A 19771-nucleotide genomic window follows, 5' to 3' on the forward strand; every position below is an offset into this window, starting at 1 on the left:
AACTGACAGTTTTCTTAGTAAAAAGTCTGATAAGAACATCACCTCAGTAACTGAAGTGTTAGTTGCTTCTTTAGTGCCTCTTTTTATTGGAAGCCAATTATATTGATTATTGGCAAGAAAAGGGGAAGGGGCCCTATCTAATTCAAAAGGCTCTTATATTGTTTCTCCATGTGATCGGTGAAGGGGCTACACAGACCCAGGCGGACTGGGGCCATGCTCTGTCAGAAACAGCAGTGCCAGGCCAGCAGTGTGTAGTTCCTTTCTGGTGAGTGAAGCTGTGAAAAACGAAGAGGAAGGGATGTCATGACTGGTTCGTGCCCCCCAGCTCCAGACAGACCCAGCTGCCCAGTGAGGAGGAGGGCAGCAGAATGACGGAGGAGTAATAGAAGATGAAATATTATCAAAGGGCACGCGAGAATCCGTGGGAGAATTAAAAAGCTTTCTAAAACAGATTGGGCTATCTGGGCTCTCCCCCTTGGCTGGACGAAAATAGACCAGGGCATTGGCACCAGGCCTCCGCACAAGACTGACCGCTTCTGGCCACTGGGCCCCACAGATCCACATTTAACCACTTCAATCAAACGCCCGGGCTGGACCCTGACAGCAGAGACAGTAATGGAGCAGAGGCAGTAATGGAGCAGGCCCGGGGAGACAGGGAGCGAAGCATCACACACAGGGCAGGGGCGCACCAGTGGCTGACGTCACAGCCCGCGAGCCTGTCTCGGGAGAGCCGCGTATCTGCCCAGGCTCCATCATCCTGCACCACTTAATGCTGAATGCCTGCGTCTGTGCTGAGAGAGCCTTGCCCATTTCCAGCCTTGGTCCCCACAGAAGTAGACAGAAAAATAAATACAGAAATACCTGGAGAAATGTAAATGGCTTTGGCTATTTTTATACTTTGCACTACGGTATTTTTAGCTATTTTTTCAGATTTGGTTCTTGCTCCCTCTTGGTTTTTTACTGAAATGGATGTGTGCTCTACACACAGGGCCTCTGCTGTCTGCCTCCATGTTTATGGAGTCCAGTTCTTGACAATACTGTCTGCAGGCTGTGATGATTGAGTGATTCTTTCGATATTACTGTCCAGGGGCACTGCTGACGTAGAGAGGACCTGTGCCTGGAAAGAATCAGAGGAAAATGAGTTATAGCCTCTTACTCCTTCACCACTTAGGTGTCTTGTGAGTGTGTGTACAGAGATGAATCTCCTTTTTCTCTTTCCTCTTGCTGCAAGTGTTCAATGGCCAACAGGGTCTGCTATTAACAGTGGCTGTAGCCCTGATTTACAGACTACTACAGCTGCTTGAAGGCAACTGAAATGCGCAATGATGGTGCACCGAAGAAGCTTCTAGTTCAACATTTCAATATTGAACTCATTTCAATATTTCAGTTTCCTAGAAGCAGTAAGACATGTAAACAGTACTCAGGAAGCATAAGCAATTTTTTTTTTACTCCATAACCGCTGACTTACTCAGAAAGAAATCTGTAGCCTAGCCTATCCGACTTCTGCTCTCAATTGCAACAAGTGTTTTTCCGCCATTGCTTCCAAATGGAACTTGGTGCCATCAGTGAAACCTGAATGTCGCTCAACGTGTTGCACACGCTCCATGTTCATGCTATTCATAGTGTACTGACAGCTGAGGGTTATGGCAGGGAGATCTTCAAGGATGGCTTCTCCCCCCACTGGGCCCACTCAGTAATCCCCCACACCTGCTGTGGGTCCGGGTCCTGGCCAGCTGTGGGAAAGAGTGCTGGCACAGAGCAGGGAGAGGAGTAGCACAGGGCAAACACTGCATCATCCAAGCCTGGACTAAGGACAGACTAGAGGGGAAGGTCTCAAACCTGACTACCCCCAATTCCCTGCAAACAGTTGCCACCTGTCCAGCAGGAACAGGGCGCGGCGCAAGTTCTTCCGTCTCATTTTAGCTTTTTATCCTGCCACAATGGCAGCACATTTTACTGGACCGGATATACAATAAAAAGCTACATAAGCGATAGGGCTCTCTCCAATAATAAACTCTTCACATGCCTGGACAGACGACACAGGTAGGAAATACGAGGAAGTGCATTTAAAACTGAGAACAGCTCCTTTACACCACAGCATTTTGCAGTCTGGATCAAGCTACCCAGCCATGTTGCTGAAACATGCTGCCCGGGTTTCTTTGAAGAAACTGCAGGATGAGATCCTCTGATTAATTCACTACTAACTACTACTTCTAATGGGCTGAATGGCTTCCTCTTGTTTGTAACCCTTCTGGTGTTCCTATATGGACGTACATGGGAGCAGCCAGGATTTAGGGCTCTGTCTCAGATTGGCAGAGACCCGCTAAGCTCTGCTCACACGCGCTGAGTGACAGCCCACTATCCTCTCATTGGCTTTTCATTCCCAACACATCCCGTGACAGGTTTTCAGCATTCAGAGCAATCAAAACTTCACAAGGACCACTTTCAAAGATGTCTGACTTAGCTTCAGATATTGCTCCAAGTTTCTAAAAAACTAAACTAGTAAGAGTTAAATATTCAAAACGTGGTAAGAGAGTGATGGCTTTGGGTTTCTTTTAAACGGTGGCTGAGCTTAGGAATAAACAGCTTTCTAGATGTACCTTTTAACTAATTGCCAGACTCCCTTCTGGGGGAATAGATCAGTTTTCCAAGGTTTCTTTCAAATAAAGGGACTTTTTAAAAATATATCAGTCTGTATATGTGAATATTATTCCTTTAACATCACAATACTATATTGTAATAACTAAGCACTGGAAATTGGTACGATTGCATTTTTAATTAGACTGGATTTTTTTTTAAAACAGTAGCTGAAATGTCCTTCCTACTACTTTCTCCACACACCCAGCCACAGACTAGAACTTGGTTTTTCATCTATTATGGATGCCCAGTTGATGAGAGCAGTTCCTTAATTAGCTCAGGTTAGAACAGAGCAAGTTATATAATTTGATACATCTTAATACTTTATGTCAAATGGAATTCATCAGCCCAGAACCACAAAGTGCTACATCAGCCACCCCACACCATAAGGCACCGGCATCCTCCTGGATGAGCTCATGGTTAATTTGCAGGAAGAAGGACTGGACTTTGATACATCTGTTTATACACTCTGCAACCTGCCTGCTCCCTCCACCACATGATAACTTGGACAGATCAGTAAGCTAAAGACAGATAATTCCTGTAGTCAGTGCCCTGAAGGTCAGGAAGCTGGTCTTGCACCAATTGGAGATTATCACACATCTGTCTCTTCAATCTTCAAGCTGCTCCTCTTACTGAAAAACTACTTTAGTTCTCTGGAGGACTCCTCCAGAAATATAAGTACCTGTCCTGCTGGTTTTCCTAGGCACTGTGAATCTGAAAGCTTGCACACCTGGATTCATTCTCAGGGTCCTGGTTCTCAGGGATATTGTCAGCCATAATTAAATTTGTCGTTTGTTTTAAGACACTTTTCTGATCACCCAGCATCTGTGGGTCGGCTGGCCAACGAGAGTCTTTGCCCAAGGCTCCTTTTTTTCTGCTGTCTCTCCTAGCCTGACACTTCACAAAAGAGAAGGAGATGGGCCTTTAGCAGATTTACCCACATGCTGAGGGAAACATTAGTGCCTTTGTGAAGCACACAAAGCATGCTGCTCCTGACCAGGCCTTGACAATTAGCATCTTCTCTCCCTCTTTTTTAAAGACCTCTTCCTTCTTCTGCCAAGCTCCTATCTGCCTGCCCTGCGACAGGAGTGAAAAGGGGGGTCAGTGAGATGTTAATTTTGGCAGGGTGAGTCCCATGGCACAGGGGTTTTAATGAAGCCGACAGCCTGCGTCCCGGCGACCCTGCAGCGGTAATTAGAGAGATGGCTCTCCGCGGCTATGCTAACGAGCGGAACGCCGTACTGGGGATCCTCTGGAGAACACGCACCATAATAAAATTGCAAAAATCAGCTCATTTTCTGCAAGAATAGAGTGTAGAAACGTACGGATTACGGAATTGAAAAAGACAGAGAGCTGGCAGGTGTTTAACACTGGAGGAAAAGGGCTTTTTCTTTCTGTACAAAGCAGCAAATGTTCACTAAGGAAGGACGCACAGGTCACAGCCGTGGAAACTGAGAGGGAAACGCTTCAGTTTCCTCGGCGTTGTTGACGATTCAATGATTCCAGGAACCTACTTAGGGAAATTTACAGTTTTTCTTTTAAAAAACACAGAAGAAAGCGATATACAAATCAAGAAGAAACTGGTGAACACAGGTTATATTGGCTTTACAAATGAACACCAGCAATGAAATCTCCTGAAAGCTTTGCAAAGTTCAGATACATACAAGCATTAGCATTTATACACTGAAGATGATGAAAATGAATAATAAATTTGGTGGAGTGAGGTAACATGTTAGAATATAGAGTATATCCTATAACAAGGTCAACATGGTTTGGCTGACTAGGAAAATATTACTAATACAATGGAGAACTGACACACACACATTGCACTACAGACCCCCTAAGCAGGCTGAGCTGAGATAACATCAGAGCAGGGCTTTTTCAATTAGCTCTCAAGGGTCCAAGTGAGAGCTCTCAGTGCTCTTGCCCAGGGGTATGGCGGGTTTAAGCACTGAGATTAAGGAACCCGGCTGGAAGGAGGATTCTTCCTGGAGGAGATTCGTGGGGTTTACAATGCCACCCTCCCCCCACAAGCAGATGTTAACCCCTTTTTACACCTGGCTGCACTCTCTTAGTCTCTGTTAATGCAACTGTCATACTTTTAATCCAGCTGCTCTAACCTGATGCTCAGCCACCTCTGCTGCTCTCCTGTAACACACAGATTAGGAGGGATGCAACAGAACCGCTGAAAACGTTTAATGCAGATCTACAGGTAGGCAAAAGAAAACCCTGCCTGCTGTGTACATGTCTTAGACTGTCAGTGGAATAGCTGTATAAACTGCACTTGACTGAGGGATTTATTGCAATATAAATACAAGTAAAGAGCTCGGAGCAGCACACACAGCAGGGTTGCGTTTACAGGTACAGCAGGATTCCCATGGCTTACATCTGCTACAGTACATACAGTATGCACAGATGTATGAAAATATACTTGTTTGCACATGCTAGGTGACAATAAATTAGTTATTAATGAATACATATTGTAACGCAACGGGGGCTCAGGCGGGCGCCCTTGCCGCATTAGGTCGGCCCCCCACCGTCGGGGGCTCGAACCCGGGACTCCCGCGTCACTCTGCAGCGACCCAGCCCGGTGAGCCAAAGAGAGATCCCTCCACAGCCCAGTAGCTGTGGTCGTGCTATCACAGGGAAGGGCGGTGACGTCACCTGCTCTGGTACGCCGGGTCTTACACAGTGCCTGTCGGCCGTAAGCGTTACAATATTATGAATGACAAACATGACAACAACAAGAACAATTCGTGATTAAAACTTTACATGAAATGTAAGGAAGTGTGTTCCCAAATGATTTTATTTTTCCTTTAAGCCCCATGCACTACCCACTAATCAGGCATGACATTTGCACGGCTCTAAGACTGAATTGTTTCACAAAACATCAGGGAGGTTTAAAGGATGACTTTGACTTTTGTTTGCAGCACATCTGTGTCTCCACCAGAACAAAAACACCAGAAAAACAAAACAAACTAAAAGCATCTGCACAGCCTGCAGCTTTCTCTGAAGATAGGAGCAAACGAGAGGAAGACAGATAGAGAGATAGAGGGAGAGGGAGCGATGGGGAGAGGGAAGGGGCAGGCTATCTCTCGGCCCCTGCATTCCTGCCGGAGCCCCGGAGAAATGGGAGCCCCGGCAGCTGGCAGGATTTATTTGCACACATTCCTGACACAAATTGAATTAATGAGGGTAATTGAGCTCAGCTAGTGTCGTCCGCAGGCTCACTGTGGCAGCTCGTCTGTCTCTCTGTGTCCTTATTTATCTCTCTCTCCCCTCTCCACCACTTGTGCTGCCCGCCAGCCCGCGGGCCTGGCTGTGCGCCACAATTAGAGCCCCCTCTCTGACACAGCCCTGTCCATCACCGCACAATGGGAACTGCCTGGGGACCTCATGGCCTGCCTGCACCTTGCGCACAGCCTGGGGAGTGTGATTAGGGATAGCCCGAGGATGTTGTGCAGAGAGAGCTGGTGTGTTTTCCTGACACCGTCTCACAGAGATCCCCCCTCTCTCCACTGTCCCTCTCACCCCACACCAGGGGCCCCTGGGTGTCATGTGCTCCTATACATGTCAGCTGTAAGTGACATGCAAACAACCCTCTCTCCCTGAGTAAACAACCACCAAGCTTCCTAAACAAGCCATAAAGAGACGGGGGGGTGGGCGAGGGGCAGGTGTAGGGCACTTCTTTCTGCCCAGCTCAGTTACGTGGCCTCCCAGGGAAGGAGGGTTGGCTGCTGAGGTATAAATCATCCTGGCACCAGGGCGTCTTCTAGCAACAGCACCCAGTGGTCAGGCCAGGGCTGCCATTTCTGGGACACTGGGGAAGCTGTCAGCAGCTGCTCACGGCTCTGTCAACAGCCATCCTCACCAATGACAGGGAACTCAGGCCAGGTGCCCAGTCAGCCCCCCCATAAATCATGAGGGAAGCAGCAATGAAGATGACCCCCGGCACACCGCCCCACACGATAGCAGAGACACCAGGGACTGAGTGACCGATGTGTCCCTCACACGATGCAGACATTAGACAGTGCTGAATTCATTTCAGCTACAAGTAAACCGCTGACTACTCCTCCTGCTGGGAAATGGAAAGTTTGTCTTTCTCCTTATTCAGCGGAAAATTCAGATTCATGTCTAAACCTTCCACAGCTAAATCTCAACTACTGTATAGAAGGTAAAGAAAGACATTAGCTAAGCAAAGCACATTGTCATTTTTCATTAAAGCTTTTTCTGAAGGACCACACCGACGGCAGCACATGTCCACGGTCACCACTCTGAGACAGTGATTTGGAAATTCTGGTCCAGGGGGAAGAGTGCCACCTACTGATCCACCACCACTCCCAGTGGCAACCTGGTCTCTCATCCCAATACTGACCTGGCCCTGCCTTGCTTAGCTTCTGACTTCTGACAAGATCAGAAGATTGTAGGAGGTTGGAAACAAACCCCCGGACACAGCAGGGGTTTGAAGTTGAAGTTGAGTCTGTGGTATCCTTTAACAAATGACAGGATGACGGAGCTACCGGGATCAAAACGAGTGAGCTAAATAGCCTCCTTTCCTTTATTAACTTGATGTCTGTTAAGCAAAATCAAAGACATTTAAAGATTCAGAAAAGCAGCACCTGTGAAGAGCAATATTTAAACAGGGAAATGGTTTGCTCGATGAGTGATATCTCGGGAAAACTTACCAAGAGGAGCAACCACAATGATAAAGTTTAAAAAGACAGGTGTAGTGATCTATGTGGCACTGCCGAAGTGAAGCTTGATTTTACTTTTGCAAGAACAGAAAGAGGTTCAGTACTGTTCTGAGAGTGCTGCTGAGAGAGGTACAGTATGGTTTAGGCTCAGAGAATGCTTGATAAGAAACCTTTAATCTTAACCAGTGGACCACCCAGGCCTGCACTTATAATATAAAACAACGAACTTGAGAAGAACAGAAATCAAACTAAGAGCAAATCCAGGCTAATGAGTGCAGCTGGCTGGAGCAGGGAGCATGTGCCCCTCCCTCCTGGAGTCTACTTTCCCAGAGCACACCGGGGGCACAGCGCTGGCTGAAAGTAGGGCAGCAGGCTCCCCCTGCCAGCGTGTGAACAGGTGATCGCAGCCCACAGCTGTCAATCTCTCTCCTCCCACCCCTCCCTCTGCTCTCTCTCTCTCTCCTGGTTCAGAGAAGCCCTTCAGAAACAGGACGCACAGCCAGTACAAACACTGGAAATCTTGGAAAAATTTATCTCACAGCAGCTTCCCGATTTCAGGAAGAAATTTCAATTAAATGCAACATTGGTGCTTTAGTAACATTAAAAAAAGGCTCAGTCTTTCAGAAAATGTATTTTCACATGCCTTGCTGGCAGTGTTATGGAAAGTTTCTTTTAAAGCATAATGCATTACAGTTACAGATACTATTGTAAATTAATAAGATGTTAAGAGAAATTGCTTTTAAGAGCTGATGTGTTACTTTACAATGTAGCTGTACACACAAAGATATCTGTAACTAACTTTTTAACATTATTTCCAGCCCTCTTTTTGTTCATTTTTAAAACTCATCCCTTACCCAAGTAACTTGTATCTGAAATGGATTGCTTTTTTAAGGAACTTTGTCCATTACTGCTTGCTGGTAGAATCAGCAAACCTGTACTATTTTAAACTAGCTAGATACGCTGTACAAAGGGACAGACATAAATAGGTGGATTGCTAGTTGAGCCAACAACAATATGAGTAGGGCAACCTGAAAGTCTTTGGCTAGCAGGCTGGATAGACAGACAGACAGCAACAGTGTTCCTTTTTGGGAATGCTTTGCCCAGAATGTTTCGGAGGAAGGACTGACCTGTCCGAGCATGTCCGGAGCAATGGGAATGGCGGGCCAGATGGCAGAATAGACCGCGAAGAACACCATCCACAGCAGCATGCTGCCCCACACAGCCAGGTGGCTAAACTGCAGGGAAGCAGAGAGGGCGAAGTGAAGGCAGGAAGAGAGGGATGCGACTGCAAACGCTGGAAGTTCACAGTTCACTCGTTTTCACTCTTTGATTCAGAGAACATGTTAGGGCTGTGAAGATAAGATTTCCCCAAACCCATAGTTTCTCATTTCACCTCTGACGGCCATGATCACACCGATCTTCCTGTCTGCGTTCTCAAAGTAGGGTTTCTTAAACTCCTTAACGACAGATTTGTTCTCTCTATTGGTTTGTAGGTCTTGTTTCACACCTCTCCTCACCTCTCTCGACCTCGCACCACTTGATTGGCCACTCCGCCTCTCCCCTCCTCCTGCCTCCTCCTCTCTCCTGGCTTCTGTTTTCCCACGCTATATTTTCTTTGCTCACTGCCCTATCTTTCTAACTCCCGAAGAAGGCTCCACAGCCGAAACGCTGTGTTTTCGTTCTTCTCTTTTCAGCATGGAATAAACCTATTATTTGTTCCTTTGCAGCCTACCCGCGCAGACGCAGCTGCCCACCTAAACTACTTGTTCTCCCTCTTGACACTTTGAACATTGCATGCTGAGTGACCTTGGGTCCCGTTTTCCCCTCAAATGAGGCAGCTGTACAATTTTCTGCAGACTGAAAAAGATGCAAAGGAGATCCTTCCCCTCTATGCATCCAGGGAAATGAAAAAAGCTACGAAGCAGCTCCCACACCCAACAAAGGCAGGTGTCCCATTTTAACCCGTGGATCATCCTTAATCTAACACAAACCCCTCTAAGCACCTCTAGATTCTAGTGCAGATGAGTGCAAGCAGAGTGCTGAAAAAAGATTGCAGAAACCGACCATTTTTCGATGGGTATAACTTTAAACCTGCAGCTCAACATCACCTCTGGGAGGGTGTCTCAGTTCCCCAGCATCTGGAGTAAATGTAGGCAGACACTGACAGGCTGTGCAGAAATGCAGTCTCTAGCTCATAAAACTTCCCCAGCTCTCAGGGTACCTCCAATCCACTGCTGCTACAAAAGCATTTCTTTTTTCATTAGGACTTCTGTGTCAACAGTTTAAATTAACATTAATTAGCTGCTCATTAAGACCTGAGATGAAGAAAATGGAGACAGAAAAATTTCCAATTAAATTTAAAGTTTAACTTGAAGTTCCCTTTTCCCCTCCTCGCTTTCCCCTGCTGACCACAACAAAGAGTGAGCTGCTTCCTCTGCCTGAGTATCAGCAGGGATTCAGGGCTCTTTCTCAGATAATTCATTTTTTCACCCCTTTCATTTTGAGGCACAATTAATTACTGGACAGTGATGAACACGCTGAGCCTTGTTAAACCTGACGATAATGAAACAATGAAAGTGATATTTCAGGGGGGGTTTCTGTATAAATCCACAGTGCTGGGGGTTACCCAGGAGAGGATTTTGAAATCAGAAAGGGGGACTGTGTTAAACCAGAGCTGCACAAATGAGAAAATAATGATTCTTGGCATTCTGTCAAGAACCTTTCATCCAGCCAAATCCCAAAAGGGGTTCATTTACAAGTAAGAGGGGACATGTTTCATTCATTGTTAAAGAGCAGCACAAAGTTGGGTGCATCAGTGGCTTAGCTTCACAGCTGAAAAGATAAAGAAGCAAAAAATTACTTCACCAAACTGGGAGGGGAATTCATCTAGGACTAGACTGGGAAAGCCTTTACTGGACTTTAGCCATGATTCTGGGTTAGCACCTCCACTCCCACAAAAAGTATGATGGATGCCATCTCTGTGGGTGCTGTGTGAGCTCAGGTAACCCCCAATATTTATGATCATGTTATTGTTAAAGCAGGAGTGAATGCAGTTTTAATTTGTACCTGTTTGAGGTTTGAGAGTTTCCCATAGGATTGAGCAGATAAAATGGTAAATAACTGCTATGTCTTGTGTCAGACTTGTCTCCATGGTCAATATATCCGACTCTTAATTTTGATTCAGTTGATTTATTGTTTAACGACGTATCGGTCTATCATAAACACAGTGCGTCGGATCAGAAAAGGTCCTCACGCAAAACAGCTGCTGTCAATGAGAGAATGGGCGATATTTCAGCAAAGAGGACATCAACATCTTTCTAATATAAAGATAACATCTTCTTACTTCTTAGTTCATTAATAAGAAATGCTTCATTTTTTGTATTAAGGTGTGAAGGGGTAGCGGAGAAATGCTTTGTTAATGTGATTAATTTTGAAGAAGAGCACTCCCAAAAATTTAGAAAAATGTGGTACCATGGAATCCTTAACAACCACAAGGGCTCAGGGGGACTCAATTTTTAAATCTTCAAAAAAACAAGTTTAGCTGCTCTTATAACACTGTCTACCATCACCCAGCTGGGCATTAGTTTGGAAATTTCAGGTTACAGTTCTGCACACAATCCACTTTCAGTGGCAGTCTGGTTTCTCACTGAGGCCTCACATTCAAGAACTGTCCTGCTTAGCCTCTTCAAGATGGGTTAACTGCTGCTTAGATTTTTAAGGCTGATCTCCAGCAGATTTAAGGGAAATCTGATCACCAATAACTGCTTAAGACCCACAGGTAATGCTGAGCTGCTCCAGTTGAGCTATTAACAATGTCTGTACTGCAAAGGAACACACATCTGCAGTTACAGGCATCATCAGCCTCTGTTATAAACCAGCTCATTTACTGCACCATCTTTATTACTACTTGAAGTGGAAACACTGACACTGACACATACTGTATATACACCATTACAAGCAATATTATATTAAATGAATCATATTTAATTATTATATTATTATATCATATTAAATCAATGAGTGAGTAACCATCTGGAGTGTAAAAGATTATGTCTGCAACTGTAATTTAGCAATTATTTTAACAGATTACGTTTTATGCATGGTACTTCAGTCATACACTGTACTTTTGTATCCGTTTTCTGAAATCCTCTCAGCCTACAGAATGCCCTCACGTCTGAGTGAGTTTCATCTGAATGCAGAGTGGATCCTGTCCTGGCCTCTGTGCAAGGCGACGCCGAATTCAAGAGCCTCTGCGCCTCATTACCTGGCTGTGCGGCTGGGGACAGCTGAGCGGCAGGCAGCGCGCTGAGGGCGACTGCCTGTGTTAATGCCGTCCCCTGGGAGACAACCCCCTGCACCTCCCTCCCTCGCTCGCTCGCTCTCTCCCATCACTGGTGTTCACCTGCCCTGCCTCTCCGCCCCTCCCCTGCTCCTGTGCTCCGCAGGCTCAGCTCACTGCAGGAATGTTCCTTCTAATGGATGGGGAGGATTTTTTAAACTGTCTGTTAAGCTCCCTGCGCCCCCCTCCCCCTTCCCCCCCCGAGGGCTCCCGGTAAGAGGCACTGGGGACACATTAAAGGAAGGAGCAGAGCTGGAGCTGTGAAAGAGCTGGTTATTCCCACAGCGAGCGGAGCTTAACGGGCAGGGAACGTGTCATCCTCTCCGAGCGCCGCCACGCTGGCCCTCGTTAATAAAGCCACTTCAATTAGGAGATTCCAAATCCCCACAGCCTCTCCCTCCGGGGTGCCCTGTGACCTGCAGAGTGAATTTCCCACCGAGACGCTCTGAGAGCGCAGCTTCCATCTCTATTATCCCAGAGTGGCCATTTTATCCCTCCGACAGTGGAGGTGACGAGAATCCATTAAATCTCAAATAAGGATTTTTTAACCTTCATGACAAAACTATTTTAGAGCACCTCATAAATCAGTTGTCACCAGACGAACACTATATTCATGTGCTGAATTAAACACGAAAACAGACAATTTTATAGGCATTAGGGAATTCTCTAACCCCGGTGTTGTTAGCTTCTGTTTTGTCGTAAAACACTGTAACAGTTAATACTGTACAAATGTGTTCAAAGGTGTACAAAAGGTGTGAATGAAGACAGAATCAAACATACAGTATATTCAATATTATTGAAAAAAAATATTCAGAGATCTCAGTGCCTGTTCTTTGTTTAAAAATGTTTGGATGAAGATAAGACAAGAATTCGAATGAATGCTAAACTGCAGAATAGACAGGGACCACTGGGTGTTTATCCTGGCAGTGATAACTGATATAATAGGAATGACTCTTCTTCACATAAAACGAATGAAAAAAGTACAAAACTTGGTGCTTGAAAATGTTTTCTGGTTAACTGGGTCAAAGACAATCTACCAGCTATCAAAAAGTGAAATTCACCCCCCAGTCCAGTGAGGAGGAGTGAGGGTGTGAGGAGTCATTCCTGAAGATCTAGAAGCTTGATTATCTCGGCCTGATTCTCTGGTAATCCGGTGAGTGTAACTGGAAACTAGCACATCCTCCAGAAGAGAAATATGTAATATGATAAACTCAACGTAAATATGCTGTTTATTATTTTAATTTTCATGTGCTTATCTATTGTCATAGCTTTTATATATAGGCATATTTTTAATCCCCAAAAGCCAATAATTTGTTAAAAAATGAAGACACACAAACTAAAACTTTTAAAAGATGCTAAAAGCCGTGTCCTGTTAAAAAATTATTTTTCAAAACTGAAAGGTTGCATACATCCACTCACAAGTGGAATGACCTGAAACACTAGTTGAATCTGTGGTATTTCACATTTAATGGACTGCATTGTTCTTAAGCAGAGCTGGGGCTTTTCTGTTCTGTTCAGGGTTAAAGAAGAAACCTGTGCAGTTCAGTTAAAATGACTTGACTTCAAGTGAGTTCTGGAGCATGAGCTAATCTGACTCTCCATACTCTAGAAGCCATTCAGAACGCTGAGTAACTGACCCCTAGCTATTTGAGGTCATGTCAACGATAAACTGCACTATAGAAACTATTGACATTCTTTGCTACCCGTCAATGCCCATCAAAGGAGAAGAAAACGAGTGAAAAGAAACATTTATGGCATCAGTTTAACCTGGTGCACGCCAGCTGTTTGTAGACCAAAAGGGTTGAAAGGCCGAGCCTGTGGTTCAGCAGACACAATATAAAGTGTGGTGGCACTCACTCTGGTCCAGGCTGTGGTTTCCAGGCCAGCTTTCAAGCAGACGGTCACCACCACGTACTGCGGAAAACACAGGAAACAACCCTTGAGTGCGGCCATGTGGACAAAATGGACAAGCTCTTGCACTTTTGCTTAAACCATCTACCACAGGGGACTCAAACTCTTTCAAAACAGAAGCTTAAAGTGATTCATTACCAGGGTGGTGTGTACACACTGCAGAGCTAATCAATACAAAGGCAGTCTTGTACATTATCTCACATGGTTTTCAGTTATCGTCCAAGTGTTCAAAAGCCACAGAGATGTTTTGACGAAATGTTTACGGAACCATCTAAAAGAAAACTCGCACATTTAGATACCTAGCACTCACTAAGCCCGTTTTAACACTGCATTTAGATTCATGAAAGTTTGAATCTCTGGTTTGTGCCTGCATGGTGACTGATTATAGAAATGCCTGTCGCTTGTCAATGCTAGCAAAAGGCCTAAGTCTCAGTGATAGTGATAGATAGTGTGACTTACCGTGTAGACAATGTTTCCTACAAACAGATAATCTGTAGCACGGCCATTGTTGAAGACAGAATCTGAAACAGTGACAGGAAAGACAGTGATAACAGTCAAATGGAACAGCTCTAGTTTTATTATGGATGTACATTTTATTAAGCTGATTCTACTCTTATGTATTTTTCTGTTCTGTTCTGTATGACTTGTGTACTTGTAGATTCATTAAGGATTGTGTCACTACCAAACAGCCTTGCCTAATTTGTAGCCATCCTTACGTTCTAGCAAGACTGAGAAGTCATTATTTTACCATGACATGAAACAAAAAATCAGGGAAGGTTTGTTATCGCGCTGAGCTCCAGCTAATTCTTGGCTCTTAAATAAACAGATCGTACTAATTGTGATGCAAGCTTCAACGCCTTTTCTCTTAAAAAAGGGGACACAGGAAGAAAAGGGAATGGGATCGGCAACAAAACTCCACCCCACACAGCCGGAGGGAGCAGGCAAGTCAAGCAGCTGTCCTCAGCTCTGGCTGAGCCCTACCAGCAACAAACAGTTGCCCTTGCTTGGAGTTTTCAATAAATGGGTCTCTCTGTGTTTGAATTAATAAATACTGCCCACTTAATACCAATCACACGGGACTTAAGAGGAGGCTCAGCAATCCAAACATGCGACTAGGAAACCACAGCCCTTAGGTGAACCTCACTGAGAGTGTGTCGGAACTGCTGGAATTAAATCTACCATGAAAAACAGGCGAATAACGCAGGGATGTTGACTTTGCTGCAAAGAGCTCATGAGTTCCACGAGGGCTTAAAACTGCCTTTAGAGAAGCCAGACCTTAGCAATTGTGAGCTTCTTTCTATTTTTTTGCACCAACAAATAAGGAATGCTAGCTCCCCACGTATCTTCTTACACACCACAAGTGAATGTGGCAGACTTTGTTACAATTAAAGAGAGAAAAAAAAAACAAACGTTCCCCAGAATCCTTCCAGCACAGGTCTGAATGAGCTGCTCAGATCAGATAATCTTACAGACTTAATTTAAGAACGCTGATGAATTGGTTAAGCTGCAGGAGTCATGCGATCACTAGGAGAGCCTGCAGACAAAGCACTGGATTAAGTGACACGGTTAAGTGACAAAGTTAATTGTTTCCCTTTTACTTTCATGTATGCTGAGGTAACATGATCCAGCCATTCTGTGAGAAACACTCAAAGTCCAAATATTTGGGCACTGTTGAGCATAGCTCTGGGGCCAACAGTAGGCATTCAGCGCAAAAGAGTAGGGGTTAATTTGCACAATACACCTCTCCTAGCTATGACACTCACCTTATGCACACATATCACATGAAGTGCCTTAAATGATGGGCCATCAAAGGTGCTATATTATTATGCTTATATATATAATTATGCTATATTATAGAATGTCTATGATGATGATTATGTTTATTCATTGTCAAAGCTTATGTCTGCAATTGTACTGTTATTTAGCAATGGCTTTAATGGATTATTTGCTTTGTAAAGATTCTTTAGTCTTACCCTCCACACTTTGTTAGCGAAGGATCGTGTGTCATGAAATGCACAGCATGACATCCAGTCTATTCTTGATGAATGATGATAGCAATCGTTCACTTGGGCGCAACGTTGAATTACAAAAAAAGAAATGTGTTTGGGGCACCTTGTATTTGGGGTATTCCCAAATTTGTTGAAAGCGTAAAACATTAGTTTGCTAACCTATGCTGATTGATCAGTAATTCCTCCATTAGGTTTAAGTAAGCACACTCTCTACACTCTCTGAAGTGGTAGTAAAGGCATTCCAGTGAATTTGTTAAAGATACAAGGAGCCAGTACATCTAAACTTTTCACCCCCTTCATTTTCTCCCCCTTTTCTGAAAGTGTTTAGAGCAAAAAAAAACACTTTTAACTTCTAAGTACTACAGAACACTCCTAAGAGCACAGTGAAATCCATGCACATCACTTCTAATTACATTACAAACAGCCTCTATGATAGACTGTATCTGTAAATGCTTTTCCCCCGTTTTTATTTTCTTGACTTGAGGGCCTGAGCTATCGACTTTAAATCATTTCAGCTGCTGTAAATTCTCCCCTCCCGGCCAGTGGTAACAATGTTTCAGCTTCCTCTCGGAAAGCTGTGCCCAAGGTAAGAAAGCAAACTTAACTTCAGAAGGAAAACAAGAAACCGTATAAAAACGTACGAACTGAAAGAACCCCCAAAAAATGAAATTTGGAGTACTGTACTTGTTAAAAAGAAGCCTGCAGTCAAAATGTGTCTGACCCAGGCAGCTGAACCACCGCTTTTCAGCACTGGGACTGGCTGGGAGCCCTAGTCACATGTTTGCATCGTGCTCCGACATTTAAGCTAATGGCATAATTACCATGCTCCAGCACTTTGAGGGGGAACCAGAAGAGAATCACAGAGTGGACCAAGGCGTTGATGCAGTGACCCCAGAACACCTGAGGGAGAGAGCCATACCAGCAGAGTCAGGAAGCTGCCAAGACCCACAGCCCACATCTCCCCAATCAAACAAGCCCTGCACTGTTCCCCCGGTGCTTGAACATCCACCCACCATCACAGGCACCCCAATCCCCCCCCCGCAGCCCAGCCCAGCAGGCTGCTCGGAAATGAATGATTTCCTTATTCTCTGCTATTGAATCTCATTATCATCGTCATAGTTACCGCTAGGATTCCATGATTTGTACATTTATTCGTCACCTTCTCCAGCCTTGTAAAGTGTTTTCACAAGTTATTGGGGAAATCCACAGGTCTGATTCAATATGACATATAGATTTACGTACAGGATAGCACTGCTAGACACGGGTAAAATTATATAATCAAACCAGCTAAGATACGGTAAAAAAATCCTTCTTTTTAAAAAAAAGCACTGTCCAGTATTCCCACAGTACTCCTACGCCAGAGGTACAGTATGCAGATCATATTTCAACAGCACAGCCTAAATCAGGGCCAGCAAGATGTACTGTAAGATTAAGTTACCACATATGTTGATGTGTTTGTGAGTCTGCTCCAGCTCATGGATGCAGCTGCAGTTGTGCCAGTGTGGCTCAACCACTACAGCAGGGTGTTGTAAAACAAGGTGACGATAAGGAAGTTAAATGGAAATCGGGGGGATGCCCCCTGCTTGCTTGTGCAGCCCTCTCATTGGGCCTGCAGGTCCTTCCGCCTGTCCCCTGGAGCTGACCTTGGTGTTGAAGCCGTCAGCGTTCTGGGTGATGCGGTACAGCTGCGGGGAGCGGAGCATGCTCTGCTGGCTGCAGGGCCGGTCGAAGATCCCCAGGGCGAAGGGGGGCAGGGCCGTGAAGATCTGTAACGGAGCAGACCGCAAACACGGGGCTGCATGAGCACAGTCGACATCTCCCAAGCCAAGCCCACTCACTGATTCAGTTGTCCCGACAGGGAAAAAGATTCTTCTTTGAGAGATAGGTCCTGCACTATCAAGGTCACTGATACAGCCCTTATCCCAGAAATGGCCATTTACCTTCCCTTCGGCACAGGAGATAAGACTTGCAAAGTTTGTTTAAGTCCAGCTTTCGGAGCCATTGCTCCTCTTTATTATCGTTTCCTGCTCAATAGTCTCCTCTTAACTGCAATTATTGCTCTGCAATACGATGTGTGTGATTCCGCAGTAGTGTGTTGCTGACTGGACGCAGCAACAAAAGTACCCTTGGACAGGATTATGCTTTTTTATTTTCTTTTAAGAATAAAGATGATTTTAAAGAGGATGATGTCATGTGAAAGTTGCTTAGTCTTGGAGCTTCAATATATTTATATTTCTATGCTATTTTTGAGCCAAAAGTATTTTTTTTTCCTTCAACCTCTTTCACCAGAGACAAGAAAAGGCAGCTGTAAAATGCAGCGTGCAGTTGAAAGACAGATTATTTGGTGCAATCCCAGGAGGCCTAGTGTTGGGCTTTAAAGATTCAGGATCTATACAGAGCCCAATGTGTACATAGACACTTATCTGCACTTTATCAGCACATGTGTTCTATACATGGTGTTAAACACAAGCTATATCATTTGGTTTCCATGGCCTGGAAAAGAATCTTCTTTTGGGTATACAACTCAATGCTGTTTCTCAGCCATTTTGATGGTTGAGTATGATAAAGTTTATAGACATAAACACACAGTGGAATTCCAGTGTAGTTCTGCATGCTATCAAAGAGAGACTACCCAGCACTTACCACATTATAGAGACCAATACACCATCTTTCAAACAGGATCTGCCCAGAAAATCCATTAACGAATGCAAACCACAGCTGAAAAACAAGAGGGGTACATGGCACACCAGAGAATTAATGTTTCCCTTCTCTGGAGTTCAGTAATCCAGACAGGAACTTCAGGAGTTTCCCAACGGATGCATACAGTTTATTTCACAGTGTAGGAGTAAAGCACGGTTTCCTAACCTGTTGTAAAATAACTAGGAAATCCATTTTTCATATTTAACAAGTCATGGTACTCATTAATTACACCATTTGTTGGCTGGCTAGATGTCCTTTGCAATTTGTCAGTGATTAAAACATTTTTTTTTGGTACATGAAACACATTTTTCATTCAATCAACAAAGTAATATTTTATACTGAAAAGGTTAGGGCTAGTGCGATTAAGACTAAAATCACTTTCGAGCAAAAAAAGTTTCTACAACACACATTAGAATTAAGAAGAATGTGGCTAAATATTATTTGGTCTATGGCTAAAGATACATTCTTATTAATATTTTCCACAAAGCCTTTCCTGGAAAACAACAACTTCAGGCAGCATTTTTCAGTTTAATCAAAACAACAGTTACACAGGGGCTGCCAGTTCTGTCAGGATCGGTCAAGATAAGAACTGCTCCCAGTTCCTTATCCAAAACTGACTGTGCTCATGGCTGTGTGCATACTCTCTTTAATTATTTAAACAGCTTGCCACATGGGCTCTAATGATGTCTGTCCATTTGACCAGCTAGCTGCTTGCATACAACTGTATCTGATGGCTTCAGAGCCTCTTCTTTGACCTGACAGTCATCATTTGGGCAACCTCATTTCATAAAGAGCCTAAGAGAAACATTATCAAACTTGACTGCATCACTGGTGGCATTTTGTTTGTAATCTTCTGACGCTCTTTTGTAAAAGAAGCAGAAGTTAACACATAGCAGGTCCTGGTGTCTAGGTTTTCTGACAGGGTCTAATGCATAGGACCAGCATTTCCAGCATGGGTACAGATGTGCTGTCTATGCTGGAATGACCGGAAGTTTGTATCCAACGGCTTTGAACGAGATAGATATTTCTAATAACAGTTGCAGTCAACCTCAGAACCTAGTGTCTTCTGGCCAAGAGATGTAGCACCAGAACATCCCCAAGGACCTCAGACAGCTACAATAAGCAACACCCCCCCTCCGCCCCCTCTGAGAGCTCATTTAAAACAAGACAGAGCAAAGCCACAACCTGGGACCCTTTCCACATCAGCATGCTCTCACTGCAACATGTTTAATGTCTACAGGAGATTCAGGCACACAGTCCAGCGGCTCTTATGTCAGAATCCTCTTCTCCTTGAAATTTCCGTCTCAGACACATTCTTTACATTGTGCTTGTAATGGTGTGTCCTTATTTGCAGACCCATCAAAAGAGGATTCACACACCCTCCCGTCATTTAAAAATAAACTATCAAATTCTAATCATCTTGGTTAGTACAAAATGTAATCAAATAGCTAGCTAGATGAAAAGACAAGCGAAAACTGCCA

The 19771-nt window shown here is 44.4% G+C and overlaps 1 protein-coding gene across 5 annotated transcripts in view; it reads right to left on the reverse strand.

Moving 5' to 3' along the window:
* Window positions 1-19771, reverse strand: part of atp8a2 (ATPase phospholipid transporting 8A2) — a 115807-nt gene that overhangs the window by 12016 nt on the left and 84020 nt on the right. For all 5 annotated transcript variants that reach the window (XM_006628015.3, XM_015341594.2, XM_015341595.2 and 2 more), the window contains 6 exons: window positions 18234-18308; window positions 17234-17356; window positions 16412-16490; window positions 14041-14102; window positions 13528-13584; window positions 8459-8566 (listed from right to left, as the gene is read on the reverse strand). In XM_006628015.3, coding sequence (XP_006628078.2) covers window positions 8459-8566; window positions 13528-13584; window positions 14041-14102; window positions 16412-16490; window positions 17234-17356; window positions 18234-18308 — 504 coding nt within the window. The remainder of the gene's footprint in view (window positions 1-8458; window positions 8567-13527; window positions 13585-14040; window positions 14103-16411; window positions 16491-17233; window positions 17357-18233; window positions 18309-19771) is intronic.

This window comes from Lepisosteus oculatus, chromosome 5 (assembly GCF_040954835.1).
Source record: "Lepisosteus oculatus isolate fLepOcu1 chromosome 5, fLepOcu1.hap2, whole genome shotgun sequence".
Lineage (NCBI taxonomy): Eukaryota > Metazoa > Chordata > Actinopteri > Semionotiformes > Lepisosteidae > Lepisosteus > Lepisosteus oculatus.